At 56.7% G+C, this 17,130-nt stretch overlaps 5 protein-coding genes across 5 annotated transcripts; all 5 read left to right on the forward strand.

Annotated features, from left to right (window-relative positions):
- Positions 1–1,199: 1,199 nt before the first annotated feature.
- On the forward strand, positions 1,200–2,165 carry LDBPK_354320 (3-demethylubiquinone-9 3-methyltransferase, putative; the record flags this gene model as incomplete). The annotated part of the gene is made up of 1 exon (XM_003864962.1): positions 1,200–2,165. One exon carries the CDS (start codon positions 1,200–1,202, stop codon positions 2,163–2,165), a length of 966 nt encoding a protein of 321 aa, XP_003865010.1.
- Positions 2,166–3,308: 1,143 nt separating this feature from the next.
- On the forward strand, positions 3,309–4,442 carry LDBPK_354330 (hypothetical protein, conserved; the record flags this gene model as incomplete). Its single annotated transcript, XM_003864963.1, has 1 exon — positions 3,309–4,442. The coding sequence occupies one exon, from the start codon at positions 3,309–3,311 to the stop codon at positions 4,440–4,442; it is 1,134 nt and encodes a 377-aa protein (XP_003865011.1).
- A 1,523-nt stretch (positions 4,443–5,965) lies between these two features.
- On the forward strand, positions 5,966–6,475 carry LDBPK_354340 (hypothetical protein, conserved; the record flags this gene model as incomplete). The annotated part of the gene is made up of 1 exon (XM_003864964.1): positions 5,966–6,475. One exon carries the CDS (start codon positions 5,966–5,968, stop codon positions 6,473–6,475), a length of 510 nt encoding a protein of 169 aa, XP_003865012.1.
- Positions 6,476–8,369: 1,894 nt separating this feature from the next.
- Positions 8,370–10,814, forward strand: LDBPK_354350 (hypothetical protein, conserved; the record flags this gene model as incomplete). Its single annotated transcript, XM_003864965.1, has 1 exon — positions 8,370–10,814. One exon carries the CDS (start codon positions 8,370–8,372, stop codon positions 10,812–10,814), a length of 2,445 nt encoding a protein of 814 aa, XP_003865013.1.
- Positions 10,815–14,839: 4,025 nt separating this feature from the next.
- LDBPK_354360 (hypothetical protein, unknown function) lies at positions 14,840–15,817 on the forward strand (the record flags this gene model as incomplete). The annotated part of the gene is made up of 1 exon (XM_003864966.1): positions 14,840–15,817. One exon carries the CDS (start codon positions 14,840–14,842, stop codon positions 15,815–15,817), a length of 978 nt encoding a protein of 325 aa, XP_003865014.1.
- Between the last annotated feature and the right edge of the window lie 1,313 nt (positions 15,818–17,130).

Below are 17,130 nucleotides of genomic sequence, written 5' to 3' on the forward strand. Positions count from 1 at the left end.
GGACTGGGGTTTGAACAGACACAGAAATAGATGTGAGAGAGCGACAACACATCGGAGCCTCCGATATATATATATATATATATGCGTGTGTGTGTGCATGTGTGCGAGCACAGCGCACCGTGCACCGCTGCACGCGTCAATACAGTAGAGCCCCTCTCCCCCCCATACACACACAGTTATTATGTGTGTGCTCCTGTGCGCTCCGTGGTGAACCGAACATCATGCCGTAGCAGAAACACATACACACACAAGCACAAAAGAGAATACAGGAAGGCGAGAAACCCAAGAAAGCGGCAGCACCGCCTTGTCGTTATATTTTCTTTTCCTGTTGATCAGCTGAAATAGAGGAGAGGGGGGAGATATCTATTTTTATTTTCTCTCGTTAGCCATTTTCCACATCTGCTTTCTGCTGTTCTTTCTTTTGGATCCCTCGTCTCTTGTCTCTTCTCGCCGCATTCTTCTGCTTGACTTGCTCAGCCTCGTCGCACGTTGCTCACCGCGGCTGTGGCGATGCAGATGCAACCGAGTGTTTACGTGAGAAATCAGCTACACACCGAACTGAAAGGACGAAGAGAGCACTAGAATATTGAAAGGACTTCTTGGTTACCTGACGAAGGGCTTGTGTGCGGAAATGCCCGCCGGTATTTTTTTCTCTGAATCGCGAGACAATGACGATAGATGCGTGCGCTGGGGGAAGAGGAGAGGGCAACGTCCTACTAGAATTGGCGTTTGCCTTTTATACCATGGCCACTGTGCGCGCCGTTGCAAAAGTTGTCTAACCGCTCCTTGATGTTTATGGAAACAGGGCAGCTGTGTTGCCCACCTCCCTTCCGGACGATTTGACAACTCCGCTCCCTCTACACACACTCTTTCAATGCTTGCTCTTCGCCTCTCCTCGGATGCCAGGATTCACTGCGGGCTACTTACTTTTTCGGAGCCTGAGCCATTGCGTTGAAGTACCGTTTTTGCGCCTAGGGGCTCCAGCACGAGAAGCTTCTTCTCAGAGAGGTGATAGCACGACGGAAAACACGTGAGAGTCGCCTCCACGTTTCTAACTTTGGCGCGCGTTCACTCTCCGTCGTCACCTTTTGTAAGGCGTGAATAGCCAGAGGGAGAAGCCTGCGCCTCGTTTCTCTGCCTCCTTCTCTTCCTCTTCCTCTTTCTCTGCTGAATATCGCGCCTCTGCCATGCCAGCAGGCATGAAGGGTGTCGCTGCGGATGAGGTGGCGAAGTTCGCCTCTCTGCAGAAGCACTGGTGGGATCCGACGGGACCGCTGCGCTCTCTGCATCTCTTGAATCCGATCCGTGTGCGCTACGTGAACAACATTGTACGCTCTTTCGGCAATGTGGGCGGCAGCTCGTGCGATACGTCGATTGGCTTTTCCAGGGACTCTGGGCTCACGCCACAACATCAAGTTCTGGACGTCGGCTGCGGCGGCGGTATTCTGGCAGAGAGCCTAGCCCGCATTGGCGGCACCGTCACCGGCATCGACGCCTGCGCCGAGTCCATCGAGGTTGCGGAGAAGCGTCGTCAGCAGCTGGAGGCCAATTTCATAGCCTCCTCGCAGGCATTCAACTGGCCCCAGCGACTCTCGTACCGTCACGTATCCCTGTTTGACGTTGTGGAACAGGAGAAGAGGCAGTTTGACGTAGTCGTGGCGAGTGAAGTAATCGAGCACGTGAGCGATGCACGGGCGTTTCTGCAGGCCCTCTGTGAGGCGACGAAGCCTGGTGGGCTTCTCTTCCTCTCCACCATGGACAAATCGCTGAAGACGGCCATCGCATACATCGGGGTGGCCGAGATGCTCACTGGGCTCGTGGAGCCGGGCACACATGACTGGCGCAAATTCATTCCGCCAGATGACGTGACCAAGTTTGCGCAGCGCTTTGGTGTGCGCAAGGTGGACCAGCACTACATAGTCACCTACCCGGATGTCTGCCAGTCCTTCGTCTCGTGCAACTTCCAGGTAAACTTTTGCCTGTCCAAGCACGTGAACACGGGGCACTACTTATGGGCGGGTCGTAAGTCCTCCCCGGAAGCGGGAATGCAGGCATCCGTGCCTCCTGGCGAAGGATGTGTGCCACACGCACCCGAGTGCAACGAAAATGAGTTTTCGCTGCAGCCGCGTGGAAATGGGAGCGCGGATGCAACGGAGTCTTCCTAGCAGCACACAGGCGTCCTTTCTCTTCAACGACTGCGTGCTCGTGCATGTGCACGTGTCGTGTCTTGAGTGGCCTTGTGTCGGTGGCGCCGGGCCTCTTGCGAAGCGCAGGGTCTCTTGGTGCACCGACCCTCCCCCCTTCACACGTTCGCAGGCGCCGTAGCGAAAGGAGGTTGAACGTGCGGCCTGTCCTTATCCGGACAAGAGCAGCCATGAAAAGGAGAATGGCACATCGTTGCGGTGGCAAGCCCCCCTCTCTCTCTCCTGCGTACACGCGCGGCACTGCTTTGGTCTTCACACACAGCCACAGCCCAGCCTTCATGTGCAGCAGCTTCCCCGCTGTATTCGTCGTTGCGACACCCGCTCGACCCGTGTGAGGCATGCCAGCCCTCACACGGGGAGACGCAAAGCGCACACGGCCCACCAAAGGCCACGCGGCCACGCTATTGTAAGGGGGTCGGCACGTCGCCTTTCTTGGAGCGCGGGTTGGGGACTTAGCAGTGGTAAGGCAGGTGCATGCCGTGTAATGCCGCTGAGAAGCTGACTTCGTTCTCCGCTGCGGCCGTGCGCAAGTGTATGTGTGACGGAGTGCGACGGCTTCATTGCCGCACGGCGCTGTTCCTGTGCGTTCCATGAAGATCGCCCTTTCGAGATGCCCTTTACATCCCTTTATTCGGTTTCTTCAAACCCCTCTTCTTTTTTTTTTCTTCGAATCAAAGCCCCTTGCGTCGTTTCACCTCAGCGATTATACGCACCCTGGTGATCAGCGCACTATCCGAGTCTGCTCACTAGCGTGGCGGAACAGCTTGAAATCGCCGGACGGTGTCAACATACTGTCACACACGCAAACACGCACCGAGGAATATATCACGCTGGCTTGGTTCTGTTAGTTTGTCGTTTGCTGAATTTACTGTGCACCATTCCTCTGCAGACGTTCTCGCTCGGGCGTGTTATCGATTCCGCCGACTTCACGCCACCACAATCACCACGTTGGCTTTCTCTCTCGTTTTCTCGCGTGAGGCGAGCGCGTGAGCAGAGGAGCACGAAACACAGCGACGCGCCATCTCCAACTGCGTGGCCCTGCATCCTTCCATTGCACCTGCGTAGGGAAACAAACGGTTCCACTCAAGGCCACTTGACCTCGCAATGCCCTCTAGCCTGTCTTCTCCGCGGCCGCCGCAGGCGGAGGCCGTGTCGGCCCCACGCGGCACTATCCGCTTTGAGGATCTCGGTGAACCAGTGCAGCGTCTCCTGCGATCCCTGAAGGGCGATGTTAGCGAGGAGGACATGGCACTGCTCGAGTACGTGTCCGTGAAGGACATGGCAAAGATCTACAGCGAAATGGCGACGGATCGCCACGCAGAAGAGATTTGGCAGGAGCTCCGGAGTGCACTGCAGGCCCGAAAGGAGAAGATCGCGCGTCGAGAGGCTGAGCTAGCGGAAAAGCAGCGCGCACTCGAGGCGGAGCAGGAAGCTGAGGAGCGGCGGCTGCGACAGCAACTGGAGGAGGAAGAGCGCGAGCGCATCGCCGCCGAGGAAGCGCGGCAGCAACGGCGAGAGGAGCGCCGACGGCGCAAAGCGGAGAGGGCGGCAGCAGCGGCGGCTGCAGAGGAAGAGGCAGCCGAGCAGGCGGCAGCTGCCGCCGAGGAAGCGGCGGAGGAGGCTTCCGCGGCCGCCGAGGAGGCGGAGCGGCAGCGAAAGGCAGAAAAGAAGCGCAAGCGCCGCGAGGCTCGCGCACGCGAGCTTCAGGAGGAGCACGACGCCCTCACCGCCGAGCGGGCTCGCCACGAGGCGAAAAAGCAGCAGAAGTCTTTGAACCAGCAGAAGGACTGGAGTGAGTTTGTGCAGAGCCATCCTCTCGAGTACGCGCCGCCGGAGACTTTGGACGGCGCACAGCAGCAGCTACCCGCCGTGATTGAGCAGAAAGAGCTGAAGCACACACTCAACGCCCCTCCCGTGGTTTCGGAGAAGCTGCTCAGTCGCACCTACACCCCAGCATGCGGGGCTTGCGGTAGTCGCTTTGACCGTCCGCCGCCTGAGTGGAACTGCCCCATGTGCAAGCGGCGCTACAAGAAGGTAGTGAAGGTCTGGCAGCCGGACGACGACATGGAGAACTGCATGATGTGCAAGGAGCCGATCGGGCGGTGGTCTAGGCACCACTGCCGGAACTGCGGTCGACTCGTCTGCGCCAACTGCTCCGAAAAGAGGGCCATCATCGAAGACTTGGGATATGACACACCGGTGCGCGTCTGCTACGACTGCTTCCGGCTGCGGTCGTAGCCGGGTGGCTTCAAGAGTGTATGAGGAAATGAAGCGATTAGCACAACCGCAGTGCCCCTCACCTTTGCAGAATGGGTTTACTTGTACACCACCGCTACTGTTTTGTGTTTGACGAGGCGACCGGCACCCATTTGGCCCTCTCCATCCACGCTGGCGTTTGTGAGTTCACCATCTGCACACCTGCGCGACTATTCCAGCTGTTCTTTTCGTTTCCCTTGCTCTCCCCCGCTTTTGGAGCACGGTGCTTTCCTTGGCGGCGACAAGCACCTCTTCTTGCTCGCGCGCGCTTCAGAGTTGCGACGCGATCGTCTCTGCGGTCGTGTTGGATGATCAGTGGAACTTCGTGTGCTGGCAACTCTTCTTCTCGCGACTTTTTCCTTTGAACATGACCTCGTGCGTTAGCGTGTGCACTGGTCTTTCTCTCTTCATGGGAGAGCTGCGCTACAAGAAGATGACACAGCGCACGAGCTTTAGTCGACACTGCGCGGGGCGAGTCCTCCTCTCAGCAAGTCTTTCTGTCCTTGTGTTGACTAATGACCGCTTTGCCAGAGGAAAACAAGACAGCGCTAGACGCTCACAAGCGGCCGCGCCGTGCTCGTAGTGTGTCACTCCGAGGTAAAGCGCCCCCGCCCTCTTCCTCGCCTCCCCCCCTCCCGCCCCCTCTTCCACACTCCTCGGTTGTTTGCTTTGCTGCCGATTGGCCAAGCTCGCTTTTATTCATTCTTTTTTGTTTGTTTCCCGTTGGCTGGTGATCGTTTGAGTTTGCTTTGGTTTTTTTATTTTGGGTGACGACATGCTTCCTCCTACCTTCTTTGGCTTGTCGTTTGACTTTTAGGTGAGGTCTTTGGGGTGTATGCTCGTGGGTGTTGTGTGACCTTTTGTTTTCTGCTTCCCATTGCGGTTGCCCCCTTGCTCGTGTTGTGTGTGAACCGCCTGTAAATCTATACCCTTCGAGCTCATGCTCTTCTCAGCACGGCACCTCCAGCGTGAAGCCGACACTCAGCTGTTCGAAAGCACACGGAAAGAGAAAGAAAGAAGTCGAGACCGGTGTTCATCGTTTGCGAGATTTCTCTTGCAAGAAGCTTAGACGCGGCACATGAGATGCCGTCTGCGGCCGATGTGGTTGGCAACACAGAATATGAGTTGTTTGCCGCGTTGGCGCACACCAGGGCTTGCCAAACAAAATGAAAGCAACGAAAGTGCGTCATGCTGAGACGCGCGACGCTTCATGCACTCCCATCATACATCCTCATCATGTCGACGGCGATTCGCACAGACGGTGTTTGGTACTCTGTTTCCTTATCCCCCCTTCTTGTTTTTCGTGGGCTCGTCGTGGCCAAGATACCGAAGGCTTATCGTGGATACGCACTCATCCAGGTGTTTTGCTTGACCTGCGCGCCGCGTCTCTGCTTGTCGCACTCTCCCGCTTGCCGTGTGCCGTGCCTCTTTTGCTCTTATCGTCTTCTTCAGAGCGCCGCACTGCGCCACACCGGCCCCCTCCCCGTATCTCTACCTTTGTGGCCATGGATCAAATTGCCGTCTCTGTCAGCGCCCTCGTCCACCGCATGGAGGAGCTGCGCCTCCCGGTTGTGCCGTACAGCACGTACATCAAAGCAGTCTGCATTGGCATTCCCCTTGCTGTACTGGTCCATGACACGGCTGAGTACTGGCTGCCCACCAAGGTCCGCATTCCGGTGCTCTCGTGGTTCGCGCGCAAGTGGCGACGGAACCCCGAGGCAAAACACGTGCACCTCCGTGTGATTCGCAATCTGGTTCTCTTCGCGTTTTTTGTCGTGCTCCGCATGGACGGCACGGCGAACGAGGAGGCGGAACCGTCGGACTACGTCTCGCAGCGACTGACTAGTGCCTCGGGCCAGCGCGCGGTGAACCAGGAGATCTACAAGTCCCGCCGAGCCGCCTTCAACGCTGCCACGGCCGTACTTGGAGAGGAGGAGATGAACATGGAGGGTGTGCAGCAGCAGCGCGACGCCGTGCTCCGCCGTCGCCGCCTCCACGACCCCAACGTGGCGTAAAGCCCAAGTGCCAGCTTGTTTAGTGGCCCACAATGGATGTGCGTTAGCGCCCTGTTAATTTTTTTATTCCCATATGTGCACTGAACTCGTTCTCGTTGGTGGCGCTGTTTCTTTTCCTCTTGCTGTCGCGGATAAGCAGGTGGTAAGGGGTGAAGCAGCGCTGGGGGAGTAGATTGGCGCTCTCTGCCTCCCTCTCCGAGTTTCTGTGGAGTCCATCTTTTCCTTTTGAAGGCAACCGATGCTCTGCAAGCCGCACCACAGAAGACCAGCGTCACAGGGCCACCACAGATGTCGTGCTCCTCTCCACAGCCGCCGCAGGGCCTTTCCTGGCCTCGGCGTGTGCTTCCGGCGTACGTGTGTGGATTGTTCGCTTGAGACTCTAGCGGCCGTTGCCAGATCCGGGGCTGCTCAACGGGAGCGGAGGGCAGTACAGCGACTTTTGTTTGGGGCACATGGCGAGTTGGCTGATTGTCGCTTCGTTTTTTTTTTTTGCTGGTGCTTTCGCTTCGCCTATTAAGCTGAAACATAAGTTGTAACTGGGAGGAAGGCCTGCTTGTTTCCTCCTGTCTCTCTCTCTTGCCCTGTGTGTGTGTGTGTACTTCTGCCTCTTCGTTGTTGCCGTTGAGGCTTCTTTACAAGTGATAAACCAGAAATCTTCGAAACGAACAACAACAGAAAGGTGGAGAGGCATTGTGCAGCATAATTCAGGACACATATGGCCACCACCATCCCTTTACTTTTCGAAGGATCTCTCCCTGAAGGTTCTGCGCGTGCATGAGTATGCGGGTTTGCATGTGCGCAAGCCGAAGGCGCACCGGTACACGCACATCCAGCAGCGAAGAAGGGGTACAACTACCTGCCGCTGCACATTGTCTTCATGAGCGACAGCGCGCACGCGCCAACGCAAACGGATCTGCGTTGAGATGCCATCTCTGGGCCGCTCGCCGCCACTCAAGCTTGTGACGTGACTTGCAGGAAACCCGACCGCGTGGCCAGGGGTGATCTGTTTCCTTCTACCTTCCCATCTCGCTCCTCTTGACACCCCGGATCAAGCCGCAAGGGAACTGAATTCTCACACCTGCCACACACCTCACACCCTCCCGGCTGTGCCTGCGTGTGCGTGTGTGCATGCGGAATCAGGTCTTGTCATCTTGGTAGACGTCCTTTGGTGCTCTTCCCACCCACCTGAAGTGCCTTGCCCGCAAGAGGCTCACAACAACGGCGCCTGCTATAGAATCACCCCCTCCCCCTCTCTGCCGCCTTTCTTTGGACCGGAGGGTCTGCGGCACTTTCTCATCATCTTGGACGGAAGCCAGGGGCAGCATACAGACAGCCAAGACAAAAAACACGCCACTATACAAATCGAAGCACCCATAGAAACATCTTCCTGTTTTCTCGTCTTTTGAAACTCCCCCCACCCCCTTCCCTTCGCCTGTCAATCTGGCTCTCATCGGACGTCATTCCTGCACCCTTTTTTTCCAGTGTGGAAAGGAGGGGGCTCTCTGTTGTATGTATGTGTGTGTAGTGTGTGTGTTGAGCCCTCTTCATAGATTTATACTGCATGGTGTGGTGGCGTTTGTGCTGCCGCGATCCTTGATCTCTCTTGCTTCTCACTGACTTTGCCACGTGCGCGCAACACGGAATTCGGGAGGCGTACGCGTGTGCGTGTGCTTGCCGTGCATCCGTGGCCGAACACACACGCGGGAACCAGGTCGCACTTCCCCAACTGAGTAGCGGTGCGTCTCGCTCGGTTACCCGAGCAGCAGACAAGCGTTTCTCACGTCTGCTGCCGTGCTGTTGTTGTTTCTTTGGCTTTTGCTTGCCGCTGACTCTTTCACAACCAAAGAAAACAAAGGCGCCTTCAGCACGCGCAGGCGCACACGCACACACAGAGATGATTAACAGCTACCACCAAAATTCGAGTGTGGTGAGCACGGAGGATGGCAGTAGCTCCACTGTATTTGGTAATCCTCGAATAGAGCACCGACGCCGGCACGCGCAGCAGCAGCAGCAGCAACTGTCGCGTTCCCCCGGCAATTACGAACGCTTCTCAGAGACGCTGCCGCCGTCCTCCAAAACACGGCAGGACCCTGTCACGGAGTTCGCGGCGCGACGCGACGGCGAGGGAAGCATTCCCATGTTACTCAGAAACGAAGGCTGTCGGTCACAGATGCATCATATGGAGGCGGTGGAAAGCGGTGTGGCACCACCACCCGCCGTGCGCACAGCACGCACTGATCTGCCCGCCTTGGCGTCGCCGAAGCCCTCGGCTGAGGAGCCACAGGCCCTCTTGGAAACCACAGTGATGGTGTCGACGAAGATGCCCCCACACGAGCCGCAGGTGCGCCCGCTGGGCGTGTATGTGCGCACTGGCCGCGGAGGCCCCAACGGGGTGACGCGTGTCGTTCTTGTGCGACTGACCGACCCCACAGATCCCTTCTTTTTGTTTGAGTTGGAGCTCCTCGAGGACGACTACAGCGCCTTCAAGCAGCACCTGGAGCTGCTCGTTGACTTTCACGGCTTTCCGCGCTACCTGGTCGGCATGCTGCGCGACATCGCTGACGGCGCCTCCGCCTATGCGTTGTCCTTTGTGTTGAGCAGCGCCGCAGTAGGTGACTCGAACCGAGGGACGCTGCGAGTACTGGAGGCGACGGACTTCAAAACTGTAGAGCATATTTCACTCGTGCTACTGCGACAGGGGGACGCCGGCCTCAAGCGGTACCTCGCGGAGCGCTTTCAACATTACGAGCAGTCGTTCCGTGCCTCGGAGGCTTCCCGAGCGGCCATCACGGCGGAGCTCCAGGAGAAAATCGATGACTTGCAGGCCGCGAACGACGCGCTGCGTGCCAGTTTGCGCAAGGCCGAGGAGGAGATGCGGTTTATGATGACGGATGCGGAGAAGGAACAGCTGGTCGCGCTGAACCGACTACGAGACCACCACACGAAGGAGATGAACGGCGCTCGTGAATCATTCGACAAAAAAGTCGAGCAGCTCTCGCACGCAGTGGAGGAGAAGACGCGTCAGCTGCGTGACACAACCCACGAAAAGGATGCTGCCTTGGCAGAGTCACACGCTCGCACATCGCAACTTGAGGCCAAGGTGGCCTCGCTCCAGTCACAGCTCCGTAGTGCACAGGACACGGTAGCCGTTCAGAACAAGGAACTCGCCACGTTGCGTGAGATGAACGAGGAGTTGGCGAAGTTCAAGGCCGAGGCGACGAAGGCGATGTCGGAGAACGAGCTCAACTACGTGACACTGACGGAGCGGCTCCGCGGCACCAGCACCGCACTGCACAGTCGAGAAGAGAAGATGGCCGCGCTTCAAGCACACTACGAGAAGCAGGACGAGTACATCCGCATTTTGGCCGAGCAGAACAGGCAGCAGGCAGACCGCGTCCACGAGGCGGAGAAGAATCTGGACAAGGCCCATCACATCATCGCAAACCAGCTGCAGGCGATCAAAAACGCGAAGGACCGCTACCACATTGCGATGGATCAGCTGCGCAGTCAGGAGGCGCTTCTGCTAGAGCGCGACGGTGCCGCACGTCGGCAGCAGGAGGAGCTGACGGCGGCAACAGAGCGCGTCCAGGAGCTGCTGCGCAAAAACAGCGACCTCCGTGAGCAGCTGGAGACGACTAACAACGCTCGCGAGAAACTGGTGCAGGAGGTGAAGCTGAGTCAGCAGGCACTGCTGCGTCTGCAGCAGACGACGAGCATCAACGGGCGTCACTGGGGCGTGCTAAGCTCGGCATATCATAGCAGAGAGGGAGCTGCCGCTGGTGTATCCGCCCTGAATGCTGCGGCGGGGGCGGGCACGGCTGACGTTATGCGCGAGTTCGGCGCACATACACATGTGCTGAGTCAGCCGGGGTACCGCAGCATCAACCTTCCCTCCCGTAATAGTGTCTATCGCTCCACAAGCCCGGGAAAGGCCGGATTCGTCTCTGCGTCGAACGGGCTGCCGCCTTCTACCATGGCCACTGCAACTGACAGCGCTACCGTTATCCAGCGTCCATCGCTCTTTGCAGCGAAGGCAGCTTCTCCGTCCTTGGCGCATAGCAGCCAGGAGCGGGCCAGCAGTGCCGAGACCGCGGGCCTGACCGAGCCGCATGGCCGTGCGAGCACGTCGCCACTGAGGAAGACGGAGCCAGCCAGCGGCGCCGCGGCCGCATCGGCGATGCAACCTCCCGTGAAGCCCGTGTCGCCGCACAAGCGATCGCCGCACACGGGGCAGTCTCCATTCAACGACTTGGCAATCAAGTCCTTCTTTGGCGGAGACGACGCATCGCAGCGAGCGACAGTGACTGCAGGCCCGGCACTGGAGAGCGCCTACTTTTAGGACCTGGCTCGTGAGCAACGAAAGGAGGTGAACAGTGGGCGTTGAGAAGCAACACGAACGAATGTGCAGTGCAGAAGTGCAACGTGGAGGTGCACATACACACGCACGCACGCACGCGCACACAACACAAATAGTTGCTCCACATGGAGGAGCTACCAATGGAGGAATGCCGCCTCTGCACTGTCTCTCTCCCCGTCGTTAAGAAACCTTCACGAATGCCGTCCTTGTGGTCGCCGCTGTTGCCATCGGTCTTGTCTGATGCTGTCTGTTGTTTTTTTTTTTTTGCTATGGCTTTCCCCCTTCCTCTTTTCTGTGCCTCTCATACCGTTGGTAAATAGAAGGCGCGGGCCACAACAAGCACGACCAGCGGAGTCGGGTGCGCATCACAACCATATTCACATGTGTGATCCCCCGGCCTTCGCCTTTGATCTATCCCCTCCATCCCCATCCTCTTCATACAATCTGTTGACAGGTGTGTCATAGAACAACGCAAGAATGTGAAACTGAACCAAAAGAATGGTGCCAAAAGAATGTTGGCCCTCTTCTGTTGACCGTGGCTGCCCGTTAGTCGAACACGTGCGGGGTGCAAGAGGAGCTAGACGAGGTAGACACACGTTCTCCTCGCCGTATGTAGGCAGCCGTCATGGTATTGCGTCTCCACCGAACCGCTCGCTCGTTGTTCTCCCCACTTCCATTTGGAGCTGACGGTGCCTCTCCTCCGGTACCGCGTGAAACGTAGTCTCTGTGTCGCTGGGAAGGATGCATGCTTGAGCCACTGTGGCTCAGAACATGGAAAGGGTTCACTATCGAGCCAGCTGTGGTCTGCGCTGATTCTCGTCTCTCAGCCTTCTTACTCGGTACCTGTGCGCCGAACCTCTCTTCGACTGCTATTTAAACCCTACGGACCTCTCTCTCCTCCCATTTCCTTTGGCCTCTCCCTTGCATGCATCTTTTCGCGCTTCACCAACGCAACGCCGCCGCCATCTGACGCATTGCCCTCAGCTGTCAAGCGCCCTCCTCCACCATCCAGCACTTGCATTCCGCAGAGTCACTCAAGAACTGTTTCTCATTTGTGTTTCGATCTACCTCTTTAAAAAGTCTGTGCCATTCTGTGAGTGAGTTTGTGTGTGTGTGTGTGTGTGCCCGTTGGCGTTTGTTGTGTTGCTTCTTCCTTTCTTTTTTTTTTCGCTCCCGCACGCACTTTGTTCGTTCTCTTTTTTTTTTTGTGCTTTTGCTTGCTGTCGTGGCGTGCTTCCGCTGCCTCACCCGCCCACCCCTCTCTCCCTCCCTCCCCCTTTCGACGCGAGCTCCTTTTCCTGGCGTGCTCTTGTTGTTCAAGGGGGTCGCGTTCTTGTGAAGAAAGGAGGCGGCGACAGAACAGCCGTCTCGGCTTCGCTGCCTCCATCACTCGCTCTTCGGCGCTTGGTTGTAGTCTCTGCCTTCAGCACCCCCTACCCCGTGCCAAAGATCACACGTAAATACATACGCCTCCCTCTCCGCTCCTCACGCGGGTACCCATTTACGGCTCGTGAAACGTACACGTGGTCAGCACCTCGTGCAAGCCTCTGTGCCTGCGCTTACGTGTATCTGTTTGGCGAGGGCGATCGATACGAACGAAAAAAAAAAACTAGAAGAGAATAGGGAATCTAGTTTCCCCTGCCTCGCCGAGGCGATTGTCTGTTTAGTTTCATTGATTTCATATCTTCCCTTCTGATCGCGTGATCGGCAACCTCAGCCTCTTATCCCCCTCCCTCTTACTGTTCTCTCTGTTTTGCTGTTCTCATTTTCTTTTATTTTTGCTTTCTTTTGGCACACTCCAACAATCGCGGCACAACGGTCGCCTTTCTTCTGCGTTCTCTCTCTCCGTGAGTGCTTGCAGAACGCACGCCACTGAAACAAGGGAGCCGCAAGAACGAGTGTTTTCTGCATCAGTGGCGCTTTTCAGCACATATCAAGAAGACGAGGTGTGGCGAGACCGCGTGGTTCATTCTGGCACATACGCAGAGAAGAGGTCTGGGTTTCACGTGATATTCGACTGTAAAGAGCGAAAAAAAAAACGCACGATCCAAAAAGCGCCACCGTACGCGAACACTGCCAGGCAGTGCGTGGCCTCGATCGTTAACACATAGGCACGAACATTCCTTTATTTTTTGTCCTGTTGTTCTTCCTTTGGTCTGTTTATGATCTGTCGCCGGTGCTGATTCGCTTCTCTTTAGGTTCTCTACTTTTTCTTCTTTTCCGACTTTGCTTTGCCAACGCCTCACCCGTAACTCTCGTACCACCGAACACGTGCGCGAACGCGCGCAAGAATATCGGCTCTCGCACGACGGCAAAAATAAACATATACCCCCAAAACGGCACACAAGCATACATTCCTCTCCTTTTCACCTCTCCCCCTCTCCTCCTGCAGCTATATTCAAACACAGAGCTGAGTAAACTCACTTGCCGGACATTTCAGAGACGCCGCTTTCCGTTCTCCCTCTTTTGAGCTCGCCAGTGCTTGTGCATTTGTGTGCCATACCTTTGCGTTTTTCTGTCGCTTCCGTTTGTTTTTCTTTTTGTTCCGTGTGTGTGTCTCCCGGATTTTATTTTTCTTGTCTTTTTTCTTCGTGTTCGTTTTCCTCTTCTTCCTCTCCCTTCCCCCACCACAGGCGTTTTCGTCGTTCAAAACCTTTGACTACTAGGTCGTCACTCAAGCTCATCTCGGCAGTCGAGCGGCCAAAGCCAGCGACCTTCCTCCACACCGCCACCAACGCCCGTCTACCTCTCTACACCTCTCCCCGTTCAACCACGATACGAGGTGCTTCTCTTACTGGTTTCCCCCTCGCGGTTCTTTGTTGCTTCATTCTCTACACATGTGTCTGTGTGTTCATCTTTTTTTTTATTTTTGATCTGTCCAACCTTTCTTTTTTTTGTCGTGCGCGCGTTTTGTGCTCTCTCTACATGGTATACGAGCACGGTGGCGAGTCTTTTGTGCATGCCTGCGTTTATTTCTTTTCGTCATTCCTTCTCTGACTCTCTTCTTTGTGTCTTGGTCGTAAAGACTTGAGCCGCTCGATCCATTTGAGCTGGTGCGCGGTGTTGAGGTACTTTGAGGTAACGTGTACAGCGGGGCGATCGTTCCTTGTTTTATATAATTATTTTTTTTTCGCTCTTTTTGGCTGTGTCGACCCCCAATTTCCCTGTCATCTGCGCTCGACTGCGTGCCGTGGACGTCCTTTGCAAGCAGCTGCGTCTGTCATCTCGCATCTCCCGCGCCCTCCCTCCCTCCCGCTCGTCCTTTCCGATTCCTCACGACGGCGGCGCACGCAGCTACGTCGTGTGTGCGTTGGCGCCCGTGCGAAACCGGCGTGAAGGGAAGTCGGCAGGAAACGAAAGCGGCAGCGCGTGACAAGATACATAGAAGGGCATTATACTTACACAGCCCCTCACCCCTACGTACCCCTACGCATAGGCACACACGCACACGCCACTGCCTCCGAGGAAAAACATCAACCGCAGTAAAACGTGGAAAAAAAAAAGAAAAGCAGAGCATTACGTCTCTCTCATTTTTTTTCTTTTCTGCTCTGTATTTCTCTCCTTTTGTTGTTTCGTAAGCTTTTTTTCTTTTGTTTACTTTCTGTACTTTCTCGCTCGTGCTTGGTGGTCGTCGTCCCTTCCCCTTCTCCCCTCTCCTTTCCACGAGCCAACGAATCCGCGCAAACACACATATATATATTTAACTACCTTGCGAAGTACTTCTCCGCGCTCCTGTGTGTCAAGCTTCTGCGCATGCGCCTCGGAATTCCAATCGGAGGAGCATCGCTTACCTCACGCCTTAGCACCCTCGGAGCTCTTCTTAATTTGATCCTTTGCTGTTGTTGTTGTTGTTTTTTTTTTCGTTTTTTTTTTTTTTGCTTTGTTCGTTTCTTGATTCATTTCTTCTTTCCTCTTTTGGTACGACTCACCGCAGCGGCGCAGGGGCCCTCTTCAACCTTTTTACGCACATTCGCAAGCGCAACAATTCGAGTGCCGCTTGTTCAGAGATGGAGGGCAATCAGTCGGCCTTGACACCGACTCGATCCATCTTTCAACTACTGAACTATCACAATGGCCTCGAAGAACTGCTCTTGATGTACTGGTGGGTGATTGTACTCGGCAACCTCGTGCTCTTTGCGTTCGCGAAGCACTCGCTCATGTGCTGGGAGCTGCATCGGGACAGGCGACGCTTGGAATGCTGCTACATGCGTCACTGTCAACGTCGTCGTGCGGCGCGCCAGTTGAAGAGTGCGACAGCAGGCCTTTCACATAGAACGGACGCTGAGGAAGCTGCAAGCACCACAAGCAACGCGCCAACAGAGACCTCGTCGTCAAGCAAGGACCCGGTCGAGGCAGGAACAGCGGCAAAGTACGCCGTCGACTATGTCAGCAAGCGCGAAAAGAAGAAAATGTGGTTTCCTTTGCTGGTGCCGGCCGTGCCAAAGCTGAACAAATGTGTCTCGCCACCGAAGACAGCGGAGCTGACAGCAAAGGCCGCGCTATGCCGAAATCGAACCGAGCAACAGGAAACGACAGCGAGCGTGCATGAGAATGATACCCGGCCGGCGTCGCTGCTGCTCCCACTCCCCTCCGCGACCTCTTCTGACCTCTCCTCGCCGTCACCGCTCTCGACAGCGCAGGCGAGCACTTCGGCAACGACGCGGCTGCTGAACCGGCTGGGCTTCATGTCGCCTGATCTTAGCCAAGCCAACGACGAAAGATTCGATGCCAGCCGATACAGCAACAGCAGCAATGCGTCCTCGCGGTTGAGCAACTGCTGCCCCCGCTACAGCGAGGACGAACAGCGCTTAATTGATAAGAAGCGGCAGGAAAATGTACGTGCGTGGATGGAGGCTAAGCGCGCCTTGGAGCTAACCGAGTCGCTCGCAGCAGGTTCCCGTGGGGTCATACCGCTATCGTCGGTCACTGCGCGCGAGTTTCAGCCGTGTGAAAAAGGTGCGATAGAGACGGAGCTCGTTTCATGAGATGCGAGCCCCCCCCCCCATAGTGCGCACGGATGCTTTCATACTTAATTCGTTTCGTCTCAGCTTCCTCCCCCCCCCAGACGATGCCGGCCATCTCACCATGGTATCTCAGCCTCCAGAACACCCACTCTGTGTGGGGAAGCTTAGAACCTGCACAGCCTGCCCTCGGGTACGGCTGGCGGACTCTTGGCGTCGGCGGACAGGCTTGTGCTCGTTCTGTGCCGAAGAAACACGTGGCCACGAACACGATTGGGCCAGCCCACGGCGAGCCGAATGGGCGCTTCAACATACATGCGCATCCCCCTACAACTTTGCCATTGCTGCGTTGTGGTGATGTTGAGCGGGATTCCGGACCTAGCCGGCGCTGTATGCAGTTGCATTGCAGTTTTCTGGGCATCGCCAGACGGTGTTGGTCGGCCCGCTTCCTTGACAAATCCTCGATACAAGTTTTGTATTCCGCAAGAGAGGCATGTCACGTCAGCAAACCTGCTAGGTACTTTATTCGCATGGCTTTTCAGCACTCGGGTACAGCAAGAGAGAAGAAGCACCGCGCTGGGGTCTCCGTGCTCACAGAAGAGTACATGCGCGTAGGTTCGGGCCCTAACCCTCTTAACGACAAGGGCGCAGCAGCGGCGTTGCGTCTGTGCTGCCACGTCCCTGCTGGACGCATACACACCACCTCGGGCTGCACGCCTAACAGTCACCTCGCGGCACGGGAGGCTCTCCATCACACACCAGGCAGCGTCGCACGAAGCCCACACGCCATCGGGGCGGGGGCCGGCTCGCGCCGCCCCGTGCCCGACACGAGATGACGACCCAGCCGGCCAGGGAGGGGACCACCTCACACGATTGACCCAATGACGAACACCTGACGTGTGCAAGCCATAGCGACACCACCGCACGGCACAGCGCCGACGCCACCACGCAGACGTTACCACAGCATCGCGCGGCCATCTGGAAGACAATCTCCAGCCTCGGCAGTGCGGACTTCCGCCGTTACCGCACGACTATAGACCGAATGGACTTGCCCCCCCCCCCCCCAAAGTAGGCCAGCTTAGAGCCGTACCGCGCTCGCTGCATCATGGCTTTCCCGGAGCATCGCCCCACCCTCTGTGTTCGCGCCGCCCACAAGAACAAGTCCAAGATGGCAAGGCGTGCATGCCCAGTCGCACAACCATCCCTCCTGGGCCCTCTTCACCTCATGATGGTAGTGGACCCCCCGAGTGTGGAGCGCAACCGGACGCCGGCACGGCCCCACGCCATCTGTGCTCACCACACCACACTCCTCACATCCTCCGCGGGGAAGGATGTGA

The sequence above is a fragment of the Leishmania donovani genome, chromosome 35 (genome assembly GCF_000227135.1).
Source record: "Leishmania donovani BPK282A1 complete genome, chromosome 35".
In the NCBI taxonomy this organism is placed as follows: Eukaryota; Euglenozoa; class Kinetoplastea; order Trypanosomatida; family Trypanosomatidae; genus Leishmania; species Leishmania donovani.